This window comes from Stegodyphus dumicola, chromosome 2 (genome assembly GCF_044657685.1).
Source record: "Stegodyphus dumicola isolate Sdum_Otavi_A_Nest chromosome 2, ASM4465768v1".
Lineage (NCBI taxonomy): Eukaryota > Metazoa > Arthropoda > Arachnida > Araneae > Eresidae > Stegodyphus > Stegodyphus dumicola.
The window spans coordinates 270,306,192-270,321,485 of record NC_140769.1 but is presented as its reverse complement, the minus strand read 5'-3'; the positions used below and the strand labels follow the sequence as shown (position 1 = coordinate 270,321,485).

Genomic DNA, 15,294 nt, shown 5'->3' with positions numbered 1-15,294 from the left:
ATAAATCAACCAAATGTTCTGAAAAATATCTAACATTTTCTCTGAACCTTCTGTGAATTGCTTGCTTTTTCTAAGCAACTTCTTTTTTCTTAACTACTATGGTGAAGAGAAGCTATACGCTCTTTTTCAGCTCCTTGTCTTCTTCTGCGATGTCTTCCTGTTAAAACCCCTGAGCCTTCTTTTTATAATCCAGTCCCTTTGGATGAGGGTTCTCGCATTCCAGTCTTCCATTGGGTAAACTTTCAAGCTTGCTCTCTTTCTTGAAATGAAGTTTAATATATGTAAAATATCCTATTTGTGTCTTGCTTAAGTAGCACTTAAGCAAGACACAGTTATACTTAACTGAGTGTACAGAAAAGAATTCTTAATTAAGCTGAAAGCCAAGAACATTTATTATAACTATAAAATGTCTGTAAAATAAAAAATTCATTTCAAATAATAATTAATTAAGAAAGTTATAATTGAGGAGAAATAATGCATCTAAAAAAAAGGAATGTATTCAATTCTTAATATACACACAGAAGTCGACAACGCATGGCATTAAAAATAAATAGGTAATATGTGAAAGACATTCGGTAAGTAAAGTAAACTTTTGTATTGGTAATTAATTCTTCTTTGTTAATTAATCTCTTATGCATAATTTTTTAAGTTTTTGCGGTGCATAGTATTAAAGTTAATATGATAATGTATGAGAAAAAGCATTAAACCCTGTGGCATTAATCTTTTGATGAAGGAAAGATAGTAACTGGAGGGAAAATAATCAGTATTCATCAAAGTTTTCAGAATGTATGTCGAGAATCTACCCGTTTAGCTACTGTTCTTAAGAGATCAGCAATTTTGTTTAAACATGGTCAAGAGTCTGAAAGAGAAGCAATGCTTAGGTCATCCATTTGAAGTGACCATTGCTGTGAAATTGAAGGTTTAATATTGGATAATATTTATAAAGGTTCTTCAGCTTATTGTTTTCAGCACTAAATTACAAATTTTCTTGATATATCTGTAGGAATCTTACTGCATGCATCTGAAAAATGCCTAAGGTTTGCTTGTGCTCAATTCTGAAAATGTAGGCACATAAAATGACGAAGAATTGAGTTGAATCAGTCATAATAAATCTTAGTGAACTGGCTTTTTATAGCTTTTGGTATGTAACCGTTAGACTTGAATCCACTGCAAAGAAGCTCCAAGGACACTAATTTGACAATCGTGAAAAAAGGAAAGAAATTATTGAATGTTATATTTTAAAGAACTATGACAAAACTTTTTCTCGGAACTTGCTAAGATACATTAAGTGCATTAATTTTCATAGAAACTGGGCAGTGAAATAATAAGTTCTTCAAAAAATTATTAGTTACTGTTGTTTGTTACATATTATGAGTGAGTTTATTGAACATTCCTTTATAAATTTTTTTTCAATATCTTTCAGTTGGAATGGAACAAAATTTGATGAATGCATAAGAAAGTAATTTGAGTACAATAACAAAAGAAAATATTCAGAAATGCAAAATTACTTTTATGCCCCCATTTATATTGTTCCCATTTTTAACTTTCCCTTATTAGGCTTTCTGAAACATGAAAAATCAACTGTGTTGTGACCTAGACCTTATAACTGGACTTGATAGTTGGATATGCTAACTGCTTGCATTATAAGAGTGTTCACAAGGGAATTCAATAACTACAAATATAAAAATATATATTTTATATAAAAAATCTTTGCAAATATCTAGCTCATGATTATTAAAAAGTGATGACACTTCTTGCAACCATGCAAGCCTGACATGAGTTTTATGCTTTTTTGAAGTTGCCTCACGACTATGTGAAAAATCATAAAGCAGAACTCCCCCCCCCCCAAATGATTTGTAGTTTGGTTTAAGTTTGGGGTAAAACTGCATTGATTTTGAGGACGGTTAGGCAGATATTGCTCTTCTTCAAGACTTCCCAATTATTATTTTTTTTAATAATTTATACTAACATTCTAGCAAACTGGAAATTAGTAGCTTAACCAATATTACAGAGAATAATAATAATAATAAAAAAAAAAAAAAAAAAAAGAAAGAAAGAAAGAAAGAAAGAAAGAAAATAAAAAAATTTAATTTTTGAAAATGTTTAATTAAGACTATAATATATATTGTGAAAAATTAAATTCATAAGAGGAAAAAAGATAATAAAAACATTTATTGCAAATAACTTGAAATCGAGCACTACAATTGTTAAATACAACTGTGTAGAGCTATTAAACTTCCTATCAGCTACATCTTAATCTCGGAAATTAGATTCAAAACCCTTCTTTAAATGTATGTTCAGCAGAAATTTTTACTTTCAGCTTGTTTCTAGTATTGCATATCAACAGTTTCTCATGTAAAAAGTTTTTTTGCTTTTTAATCAGCCAGATTTGTATATGTATTATGTCTTGCATGTATCTAATTAGTCTGTCGTGCAAAAATGAACAGTTATATTTATTAATGTTTGGCTTATGTAGGTAAGAGAAAAAAGTGAACGAAGTGTGCCTATGCGACAACAAAGAGGACATGATTCTGGTAGTGACTTCAGTGCCACAAGTTACAGTGATGCTGACAGTAGTTTTGGGTCAAAGTCAGCTCGTTCACGAGCAACCCCAAACCGCTTGACTCCTGGAAGTAAGTATATTCCCTTTCAGTGCATGAAAAATTCACATAAACTTGCAGAAGTCTTTGAAAAAATACTTGCTTAAGTCTTGCATGCATTCACATAAACTTTCAAAAGTCTAAATTAAATTGTTCAGACTTCTATAATCATGATTGTGTAAATACATGTTTTAAGATATGTGCTTAATAATGATATTAATACATTTTAAAAATTTCTGTTGGCCTACTGGTGGTTAAATTTTCAGAACACTAATAATTTCATTAATTTATTCCAGTTGCAGAATAAGATGGCCACATCTTTGTTCTCAAAGACCCTTACCTACCCTTTGATATATTTCTTAAGGTTAAGAATTAGTTAATATTTACACTCATACAGTTTTTGATATTTTGACTTTTAAAAGGACATTTAACTTGTAATATAATGCATTAAACGTCTTCCTTAAATATACATTTATGGTAATGTATAATTTCACTATTTGAAAACATACCTTATAGCCTCTTCATCTTAAATGTTTATTCTGTCATTTTTGAAGATATTGCACTGAACCGATCTAACTGTGATTAGATTAGTTCATATATATACCAGATATTCCTTAAGTGCTTGGTGATAATCTAATAAATCCAATTTAATTCTATCACATGTGTGGATTTGGATGAATTTCAACTGATTATATAAACTGCTGATACAGTTTAAGCTGTGTGTATATATGTATACAGATGAGCAAAAACATGACCATTCTCCTAATTTTTCAATTAACTCATTTGGATGACATGCAGAACACATAATTAAGTAGGAATGGTGTTTAACTACTGCTGGAGAAGTTAAGAAATCATTTTTGCACTTAGTTTTGTTGAGGAATGGGAACGGCTGCTGTTCTGAGCAAATTTGATAGAGGGCAGATTATAATGTCCTGAAGACTTGGAATGAATATCTCTGAAACTGCACGATAGGTAGGTTGTTCACAATCTGCCATAGTTAATATTTAGATAAAGTGGGAAAATGACAGTGAAACCAGCAGTCGATGCCAAAATGTTGAATGTCCAAGCATCATCTAAGAAAAAGGACTTCGGAGACTGTCTCGCTTGGTACAGCAAAATCAGGCCAGACAGCGACTCAGCTGGCAGCCTAATACAATGCAGCTCCAAGTGTATGAGACTGCACAGCAGAGGTCTCACTCATGTGCCTCTGTTGACAAATCGTCATTGTCAAGTATGCCTATAGTGGGCCCCAGAACATCAGGACTGGACCATGGATAAATGGAAGACAGTTGCCTGGTCGAATGAATTGTGATTTCCTGATCACATCTATGGTCATGTCAGGGTCTTTTATTCCCCCATACAGCAGATCACATGCAGGATGTGGTGGGGATATTATGGTTTGGCGATGTTCTCATGGGTGGCACTGGGACTCTTAGTCGTGGTAGAACAACACCATGAAAGCTGTTTGCTATCTGAACATAACTGCAGATAGTTGCACCCTTACATGATATCCTGTCTTCCCAAATGGAAATGGAATCCCCATGTCACAAAGCTTGAATTGTGTTGGAGTGGTTCAAGGAGCATAAGGATAAATTCCAATTAATGCCCTTGCCACCTAACTCACCAACCAGATTTTAACTGAGAGTGTTAACTGTGGCATGTTATGGAGTGGCAACTCAAAGTTGAAACACCACCATGTTGGAATATTTTGACTTTGCATGATGGCTGCTTAGACACCATCTTTGGTACAACCTGTTTGTTATCTACCAGGAAATTGTGGCATCCATGCCAAGATGAGTTGCAGCTGTTCTATAGGCCAAAGGTCGCACAATGCGTTATTGAGTTGGTGAGTTTCTAGGAAGGAAGAGTTTATACAATATTAAATCAAAAATAACTTTTCTCTTTTTTGAAATATGAATTCCATTGTTATTCGGTGCAAAAATTTGGCAAATTATCAACGCTTTGTCAATTAATTTTAAGCCCACTTTGTATGTAGCATTTTTAATTAGAAGATTAAGGAATTTCTAAACTTTTTCAAAAATTTACATTGGTAAATATTAAAATGACATTTTAAAACTATATTTAAGAAATAATGTTAAAATGAAACATTTTTATTTTCCAATGTCATATTTTTAAGTGACAGTACTTTCCAATTTGGCTACTTAGAAATATTTTGATGCTGGAAAATAAACAAGATAATATTTAAAGCACAGTTTCCAAAACACTTCTTAGCAAAACCAAAAAAGCTACTGTAATTATTTTAAAATTAATTTCCTTTGTGTTCTTTTTATATTTTTGTGAATTTTTTCCTCACATAATAATATCAGATTATGTCAGTTTTCTCTGTAAAATTCATTTTACACTTCTGAAAATTTTTTTTAAGGTCTTTTGGATTTTACTCTTACAGAGTTAGTTAGGATATTTTTGTTTCAGATTTTACATTTTGCACATTAGAAGGTTTGTGATGGATTTGAAGATTTATAGACATGTAATTCCAAAAGATTTTGGCAGAATTAAAAAAAAAAAAAAAAAAACCCACCTTCTTCTATGAATTATTTCCTTACTATATGTTATGTTTTATATCAAAAACAATTATCAATTTTATTAATAGCTATTTTTCTAATCAATGGGATCTTGACTATGCCGATGAGTTACAGGTGCTTATTTGGCTATCGACCCCTTGTTCACTCATGAAAATCTTTGAAATTCATTGACCCTGTTGGGAATCTGTGGTCTAAATTAAATTCTAAATAAATCTATGCCTAAATTAGAAATATACTAATTTTTAGTTATGAAATATTATGTGTTGATTAGTGTATTCAATGTATAAAATTTCAAACAATTCAATTTTAATTTGTTAGCTGTTAACAATCGTGCTGGGAGCCGACCATCTAGCAGACCTCCTAGCCGGCCTTCGAGTCGCCCCCCAAGTAGAGCTGCCAGTGATCTTTCTGCCGATAATGTAGACAGCTACCGAGCACGCAAAATGGGATCCACAGGAGCTCGCCAGAGAACCCCGAGTGCCTCTTCCCAGACATCGGGCCGAGGATCTGGAACCAGAATTCCTACTGTGCGAAGGACACCATCATTTACCAACTCTAATAGTAAGCCAGAACCAGTAAAAAAAGAAAGAGAGAGGTGGAAATGAGAGATCTTCATAATAAACTGGCTTGGTCTATTTTTTAACGTTTTATGTACATAAATTTGATGTGGAATAACATCTGCTATGCTAACAGGGTTGTCGTAATTCAACTGTAGTGGTTCTGTAACTGCCTTACTAAAATTTATCACTACACTAGACTTCAGAGGTTTAGCAGAGAAAAAAGGTCATTTGAGATTTCCATGCATTAGTAGTTTTTTTTTCTTTCTTATGTCTTCTGTGATAACAAGATTTCTTCCAACAAATACTGGTATTATTCTAAGTATTTCTCTCACATCACATATTTAAATTTGATTATTGAATAAATCTTTCTCTAACATTCCACTTATGTGTATGATGAATATCAACAAAGATTTGGAGGGGGGATTATTTATTCACATATTCTTCAATTAAACTTTCTTCCAAGTTTGTTTATACAGGTTGAAATATGACAAATGGATCTGTATTCAAAATCTAAAAAATACTATATATATATAAAGCTTTCCAATTTAAATTCATGTCTTTATATATTGTTCTGTGATGAGATCTAATGTAAAGAATGAATTGGGGAAAATGGATGCCTTTCATTTTCATGATGTTAATTGACCTAGAGAAAGAAAAACAAAAAGTTTCTCTGTGTGAATATGAATTCTGTCATAAGTGCCAAGTGGACTTAATTATATCTGAAGACATGTTCCTTAACATTTTGCAGCATATATTGTAATTAATATGTTGCTACTAATGAAGACTGCAGGACTGCTTTCAAGGATTGTGTTATAAAATATTAACAAATTGTCAAAATGTGAACATACTGTATGAATGTAGGAGAGAAAAAGTTTACTATTGTAATTATAAGTACTTGTTAAAGTTTTATTTTTTGATGACCATTCCTTGATATATGTGAACTTTTTCTATTAAAATGTTCTAATTAGTGCTAGCTTAATATTACTAGTAGCCGAAACACAGGCAATTTCGTTTCATTTCATAATTTATATTGATTTAAGTTTTCGTATCGCCTCACTCGTTAACATTTTTGTTTGCTTGTTTTTGTTCATTAAAAACAGTTTGTAAAAATAGGTGTTTTTTTATTTTTATCTTCTGATTAAAGTATTCTGTAGGATGTGATTGCATTCTGGATTTGATTTTATGCAGAATGAATCAGTTTTTGATACTTGTGTTTGTACATAATAAAAATAATTTGCATCATTTGCTGTAAAAATCTTAAACTAAAATTTTGTAAATAAAGCTAATTAAAAGTTTTGAAAGGAAAATATTTTGGATTGTATAAAGTCCAAAAAATGTGCTAGTATTTAAACTCTTCAGTTAAGCAAATTTAGAAATAACCTCAAGATAAAAATTATCTTGTGTTTTTAGTGCAGTTAATCATTTTCCTTCAGAGAGGAGAAGAATTCTTGCCTTTGAGATACACGTTTTCCTTCATGATCTTAATCAAAACGATAATTTTCTGTTCAACAGCTAATTACCTCATACTTAAATCAATTTACAACATTTTTAGTTCTAGTGTTGCCTAATTCATACTTCTGAGTTTAAAAAAATATAATATTTCATAATGCATTTCACTCGTTTGCTCATAATACACAGTCCAATCACAGAATGCATATAGCTCTCTGCAGCAGACGTCTGATTAAAGCACCTATGATGACTTCAGTTCGTCGGCGATGATGGCTGGAATTCGCACATCAGTACTGCAGTTGAATGTCCACTGAGTGGGGACAGGTGGCTTTTTCCAATGAATCGCGTTTTATGCTCCATGGGGCAAAGGGACATTGGCGTATACAATGTGAACCGTTAGAAAGCAAACACCTTGCAACAATTGCTGGAAGGGTCCAAGCTAAAGGGGGGAGCATTATGACCTGGGGCACATTTTCGTGGTATTTCTCTGGGTGCACTCATCATTGTGAAAGGCAGGATGGATCAACAGAAATATGTGTCTCCTTACGGATCATGTCAACCCCTACATGAAAATTGTTTTTTCTCTCAGAATGTTGGACAGTACAATGCAAAGTGTCATACAGCTTGCAGTGTACGTGCGTGTTTCGAAGAGCACCAAGACGAGTTTACCTTACTCCCGGATTTAAACCCAGAAGGGAATTCGTGAGATCACGTTGATCGGGTTGTTCAAACCATGGATCCTCAACTGCATAATATAGTGCATCTGGCCACCTCACCGGAGTCAGCTTGGTTCAGCATCCCAGTGAACACTTTCAGGAACCTAACTGCTCTCTTCCTGTATGTCTTGCAGTAGTCTGCTCTGCAAAAGGAGGTTATACTGGCTTTTGACCAGGTGGTCACATTAATGTGACTGGACTGTGTATTACATAAAAATACTTGCTATTATGAACAAAAGTAGCAAAGAATAAATACATTTAAAAATATAAATTTAGACAAATCTTGAAATTTGAATTTTCTATGACACAGCAAGCTATATTCATTGTTTAGCAAAGTAAAACCTCATTTGTAATTGACAATCTTTTTAGATAATTCATGACAACTATTTTTTAAAGGTGAAAATTAAAATTATATACAATTTGTTCAACTAACAATATATTTATATATATGAAGCATTCAGAAAAGTTGCTACATGCTTTATCTTCTTTAATGTTGGTCTTAGACATATACTTCCTATTCCAGAGTTTACTTAGAACACAGAAGGGAATTTTGTAAAAACAATTTTACATCTGGGAATAAATAAAGGTACACAGAAAATATAGAATAATCTAACATTTTATATAAAATCATCTACATCAAAACCCACTTAGTAAATACTTGTTTTAATTTTAAAAATTTCATACTTTTAACATTTGTAATTTTTCATCAAAACTCAAAAGGATGTTTAGGAATGAATTTATTGCTTTAGATCACTTTTCAACACTTTTTACTTTTTAATGATAATTGATGACTTCTTTATCAAATTTAAGGTGCAATTAAAAAAAATGCTTGCTTGGTTTTTTAGTAAAGAGGTTAGCAAAACAAAAACTTTAATTAGAATTACTAAAATTTACGTCATACAACATCACAATATATGAGCAAGCAAATTAACACAGAATAGCAACAAAATCTGGATTACCCAAATTCTAAAAATTACAGATTATTATTTTTATGACTAGGAGATGTGTTAAACAAACAAAAAAGAAAACCATGACTTATTGTAAAAACTAAATAGTCATTATTTAAAGCATTTTAATCACTCCATCAGCAATTACTTCTATGCAGGTATCCAGAGCACTATGATATGCTTTTCCAAACTTTGTCATATGATAATAAGTACTTGATGTGTTTTTTACACCAGTGAAACTTCTACTAGTGTAAAAAGTTTTCCAATAATTCTAGTAGATAACAGTGTTATCTACTTGAATTATGGATGAGGAACAAATAAATACTTGAAAAGAATTTTAGCAACACAAATAATAAATATAAAAAAGCAAAGCATTAGCATAATTATACCATAGTTCTTAAAGTATTTTTTAATCGTACTTTTATAAATTTAGAAAAATAATATAGACCATTATTTATAACTTTTAAATGAAAATGTTAAAAAATTCTTTTTTCATAAATAAGAAATAATGTCAATTGTTAATTTAAGTTTGCCGAAGCTTATTCCCCTAATAATAACTGACAAATTTAAAAACATAATTTTCAAATTCATATAGCCAATTTGGTTAGTGCCTCTCTTGCCCCACCCTTGTCCCGTCTCTGTTCCTCACATTCAATCCCAGGCTGTGATCACTGAGGTCCAGGCATTTTTCATAGAAATTTCCATTTGATAGACAGAAAGATTGTTAAAAACGAGCAGTTTGGTGGTGTGTGTGGGGGGGAATCTTTTTATAACTTTAGTGAGTTTTATTAACTTTAGTCTGAGTATTGTTAAGCACGAATTACTAAATTAAAAATATTAAAATAATATATTTAGCAACTGTACTTTATTTTATGATTAATATTGAGTGATATAAGATATTGATGTAAGAGAATATTCATTTAAGAAATAATGATATAAGATATATTGACATAGGATTGATATTGAGATATAAGAAATATTGTTATGCAAGATAACTGATCTGAGAAGTCAGTATTGTTAATATGGCTATGACAACACCTACAGATATGAGCACATGCTTAATCAGAACTATTATGTTAGATCAGGATATCACAAAAGATCCTGATTCTTTATTGTCGGAATCTTCAATTCCTCTGACCTTTGACTAAATTTTGGACAAAATAAAATCATCTACCATTGATGATAAACATCCAATTACTCAAATAAACTTTATATGAAAACTTAATGGAACTCTTTATGTCTGAAAGATGTAAAACTAAAAGATGCAATACAAAACTTCTCTCGAAAGAAGTCCTCACGGTAGTTTCGGAAAAAATGCAACTACTCAAAGATATTGCAATTAATCAATGCAAAATTAACCAAGATATTCTAAATGCACCTACATATGAAGTAAATAGTTGTAATATAACATCACAAATGCATGGCAATTTAGGTCATCATGCTTGCTGTCATAATGGAGTCTTCCTAGGTCACAACCAAACACATGGATTTCTGCAAAACGTTGACAACTTAAATACTCATCCACAATGCCATTCGCCAACAATCTTGATCTCTCCAGAAAATGAAAACTGCAATAACTTAACAGGACAACTAGACGAGATTCTTTCCCTACACCAAATTAATATTGCAGTGAAAAGAATAACCCGAACAAGGAAAGGTGGCATAGCTGTTTCCTGTCATTCACGGGATGACATTTTAAAGATTTCAAACGCCATTGCTAATAATGAAGAGGCATCTAATTTAGTGGACTACCAAATAGCTCAAAAAAGGACTCCAAAAATAATTATCGACAATATTCCCAGCAATACCTCCACTGATATCTTAATTAGTCAACTTTCAATGACAACAGGTTGTGACAGTCAAGATCTCAAACCACTATTTAAACTTTCTGAAAAATCCAGGGATCTAGTGAGATGGGTTGTCAGTTGCACCCCAAACGCCTTCAAATCTTGCCTGAAGCATTCACAAATTCTATTGAGATGGATAAGTTGTAAAATAAGAGAATTTTATGGCATAAAAGTTACAATTGTCAGGACTTTGGTCATACAAACAGAGACTGTAAAGTAAGACCCTACTGTTTCTTTTGTGGTCAAAACCACTATGCAAAAGATTGTTTAGCAGAAACGCCAAATTGCATTAACTGTAAACTTAACAACAAAACAAATTACACTAAATTTGATATCAACCACACAGCTGTTTCTCCAAACTGTCCCTCTTATTTGCACCAAGTTAACAAAATCAAAAGGAGAACTGAATACGAAGAAACAACTGTTTATACTGCTCAATCCTTAAATTACCAACAACAAAACAATGTGTAGTTTATCAGCTTGTATGCCACAAAATATTGAACAGAATATACAGAACTTCAAGACTATAAACATAGCTCACCAACAACAAAATAAGCAAATACGATGTCTGCAAATCAATCTACAAAAGGAACAATCAGCATCAGCACAAAGTGTTGAATTTGCACTCAACTACACAGCTGACATAATGCTATTACAAGAACCATACACCAAAAACGGAAAATTATCTGGTTTTTCTTGTACATGGAATATTATACAAAAAGAAGACATAATACAACCACCCCAAGCTGCAATAATATGCTGTAATCAAAATTGGACACCATACATAATAGCTGCAGAATGAGATCAAGTGGTAATTCTTCTCGAAATCGAAAATATTTCAATAATTTTCATTTCTATTTATTCAAGCCCTACAGATGACCTCACAGCAACATTTGCTTTTCTAGAAAAGATTTTCAATTCAACAAATACTCATCATCAAATTATATGCGGAGATTTTAATGCACATATTATTACCTGGGGATATGCACCAACAAATCCAAAAGGTCGAAATTTAGAAGATTTTATCTCATCTAAAAATCTAATCATACACAATATAATATATGCTCCACTTACTTTTGATAATAGTTATGCAACAGGATGGCTGGATCTCACTCTCACTATACCACAAATGGCCCCTCTCATCCAAAACTGGGCAGTAGAAGAAGAACAAAGCTTATCTGATCATAAATTTATTACATTTCAACTTGAAGAGAGCACATCTGTTCCATCATCTGTTAATAAAGCGATACACTCTGCCAAAAAATAAAATTCCAATACTCTTTAATAAAATAAAAACATCCTTTCAATTCACGAGCAACAACTACAAAACACAGAGTCACCTCAGCGCGAGAAAAAGCTACCTATAAAAGGATGATATTGCAAGCCAAAATTAACTCTTGGCATAAGTACTGCACCAAAAATAAAGAAATATATGGGTTTCACCATAAAAATAGCCACAGATAAACTCTTCAAACCAATCAAATTATATCTTTCACCGACAAATTCTCAAGGATTTAATCTTCCAGATGCTACTATTAACCATATTTTAGAAGCGGTTTTTCCAGAAGATGACTATAACTTAAGACACATCTGTACATACTATAGTCAGAAATACAATGACGTTACCTTCATCTAATGAAGACGTTGAAATTACCACCACAGAGATTAAAAATATCATCAACTTTCTACCTAAAAAACGAGCACCCGGCCCTGATGGAATTGACTAGAACGTTATTAGGGTTCTAATAAATTCAAAACTACATTTTTTCAAAATTTACTCAATAAGCATTTATATGCAGGTCTATTTCCCAAAGCCTTTAAAATTGGACAAGTAATATTATTTCTAAAGAAAAAAAAAAAAGACCCTCAACTAGCCAGCTCTTATCGTCAAGTTATATAATTTATTCAAATGCTAAAAAATAAGTATCATTTAAAGGATTCTACTTTCAAAATTACCTCTATATATACATATGGAACATATGTAATAAATCGTGATATTAAGATATGTCAAATAAAAAATAATAATAAATAAATAAATATATTTATTCAGGGAAATACCATACATTCATAAGGGCACTGAATTTTAAAATAGGCATTTACTATGCAGAAGAAGAAATTTATAAAGAAGCATTACAATTTAAGGGTAAAAGTAAATCCAAAGCGCACATCTTTCAACTGTTGCTTTAAAGAAGAATATGGAGACTACCTATGAAAATGGAGCATTTAATTCTTACATGAAGATTCTACAAAGAAGAAAGAGAAAATTATTTAACTTTCATAAGGGGAAGTTAAAAGGTAAAAGGAGAAGTAATTTATGAAGAAGGAAAGAGGAACCAAGGAAAAAGTATGTTTTTCTTAACTGTTCAATAAAGGAAGAAGGGGAAGGCTCTACATGATTCAGCCATAGAAAGGAATAAGAAAAGGAACTAATGTCACATTACAATTATAATAAATGTACCTTTGTATTTGGTAACCAGTAAAATCTACTGTTTATTTACTAGTTAAGACATTTTTCATTAAAAGAAGAAAGGGAAAATTTTACAGGAAGATGTTTTATTAAAAAATAGAGAATAAGATTTTAAGTTATTTATGAAGAAACCACGAGGACGAGAAGAAGATGAAATTAATGAAAAGGGAAGTGAGATTTTAAGAAGAAATAATTCATAATGATGGATTTCATATTTGTCCTTTATATGAAGAATGAAGGGAACTTAACAGAAGTTACAGGAAGAGAAGAAGAAGCTGCTGAGTAGAAGAAGTTTTGAAGGATTTGAGTTATAGATGAATTTACTCCATAGTATAAGGATAACTAAAAATTTAGGAAATAGGGAGTAGTATTCAAGATGATATGGCTTATGAAGGACTACTTAATCGTTTATGGGAAGGCAGAAAAAGGAGGCTTCAGAGGAAAAAGATTTTACAGGAAAAAGGTTTAAAATTGCAAATAAAAGGTTTCAAAGGAAAGGCAGAAAAAGGCAGCTTCAAAGGAAAAAGATTTAAAGGGAAAAGGTATAATATTACAAATAAAGGTTTTAAAAAGAAAAAAGGAAATTTTTCTGTAGAAGATGGAAAGAATATGTTAACAAGTATTTCATAAAGATAGATTTCTTATTCGCTATATTAAGTAAAAAGATAAAGGATATATATGAAGAAAATACATGTAAAATGGAGGAAAGAAATTAAGATAGAAGAAAGGAAGATTTAACGAAGATTAAATGAAAGGAAGATTAAAGGAAAGAGAAGAACGAAGAAAAGAAGAAGAAAGAAAGAGAAGAATGAGGGAATAAGTTTCATACGTTTTTTACTAAGGACAAATTTTGACATTTTATAAATAATTACTTACAAAGATACACTTCATGAAGGACTATAAAGTACTACTTTAAGATTTTTATTTTTACTTATTTTTTTATATGGCACTATATGGCAATGTAAAAACTATTACTTGTTACAATGTAAAATTGGATTTATTAATAAATATTATATAAGGGCAGACATGGACAGAACTGATTAACCGTAATGGTAGAGGGATGGTGCCCACGTCCTCCGTTACTACTACTACTACTACTATAACCTTAGTGAAATAATTAAAAATCTATGGAATAAGATTTTACATTCCTTGTAATTTAATCATGAAATAAGCTTATTTAAACTTAATATTTTGCATTTGAGTTAACATTTTTTTTTGGGGGGGGAGCAAGATTCATTTAGGTTTGTTTTTGATAACAAAACATTTTATATGTTGCACTGTGTTCCACTATTATTTAAAAAAATGATTACGTTTGCAATTTTGTAATATATTCTATGAGAAACTTAAAAGTATGCATCAGACATAAGTGATCTTAATTTGGCATTCGTCACAGGTTTTGTTCTGAATGATCAAACTGATTAAACTTCCGTATATTTCTGAATATAATCCAAGGAAAAAAAAAAAAAAAAAAAAAAAGAATTCCTATAATTAACCCCTAAACTGCCGCGGGCGTATATATACGCCTTGCTCAGCCGATGCGTTAACTGCCCCAGGCGTATATATACGTCCTTCCAAACTGCTATCATTTGCTTTGCGCTGCTACACTTAAAATTATTCGCAAAGTTAACGCATCGGCTGCGCATCTGGGCACATCTGGGGCAGTTAACACATCGGCTGAGCAAGGCGTATATATACGCCCGCGGCAGTTAAGGGCTCTTTATTAGTAAAAATTAATTTCGCTATGCTTGTGTTTCACTTCTTGCTTAGAACCTCTAGTATCTCAGTATTTATATTAGAAATAGAAACAAATTATAACCCATTCAAAAGATAACCATATATGTCAGTCAATCACCAAAAATATTTCTCCAAAATGGTAATTCACACTCAAAATGGCAGCCGTAAAAAAAGACAGAAATTTCAGATTATTAAAATTAAGGACCTTCTGCTGATTTTGGCCAAAATTAAGAACTTTTCAGGACCAATAATCTAAGGACCGTACGAACCCTGAACTATATCAACTATTAACCAACTCTCCATAATTTGTACTGAGGTTTCTTAAAAATTATAAGCTACAGAAAATATGGAAAAAACAGGTATTTTTTTAAAGAGGGGGTAAAAACACAAAAGGCAAGAGAAATAGTATGCAAAATGAAACCAATTTTGCC

The 15,294-nt window shown here is 31.5% G+C and overlaps 1 protein-coding gene across 6 annotated transcripts in view; it reads left to right on the top strand.

Annotated features, from left to right (window-relative positions):
• Positions 1-6,813, top strand: part of shot (dystonin-like protein short stop) — a 696,871-nt gene extending 690,058 nt beyond the window's left edge. For 5 of the 6 annotated variants that reach the window (XM_085812140.1, XM_085812144.1, XM_085812142.1 and 2 more), the window contains 2 exons: positions 2,477-2,633; positions 5,462-6,813. In XM_085812140.1, the coding sequence (XP_085668266.1) occupies positions 2,477-2,633; positions 5,462-5,748 (444 nt within the window). In that variant the 3' untranslated portion in view covers positions 5,749-6,813. Of the gene's footprint in view, positions 1-130; positions 235-2,476; positions 2,634-5,461 lie in introns of all 6 variants that reach the window. The other variant, XM_085812141.1, reaches the window with a different exon arrangement.
• Positions 6,814-15,294: the final 8,481 nt, after the last annotated feature.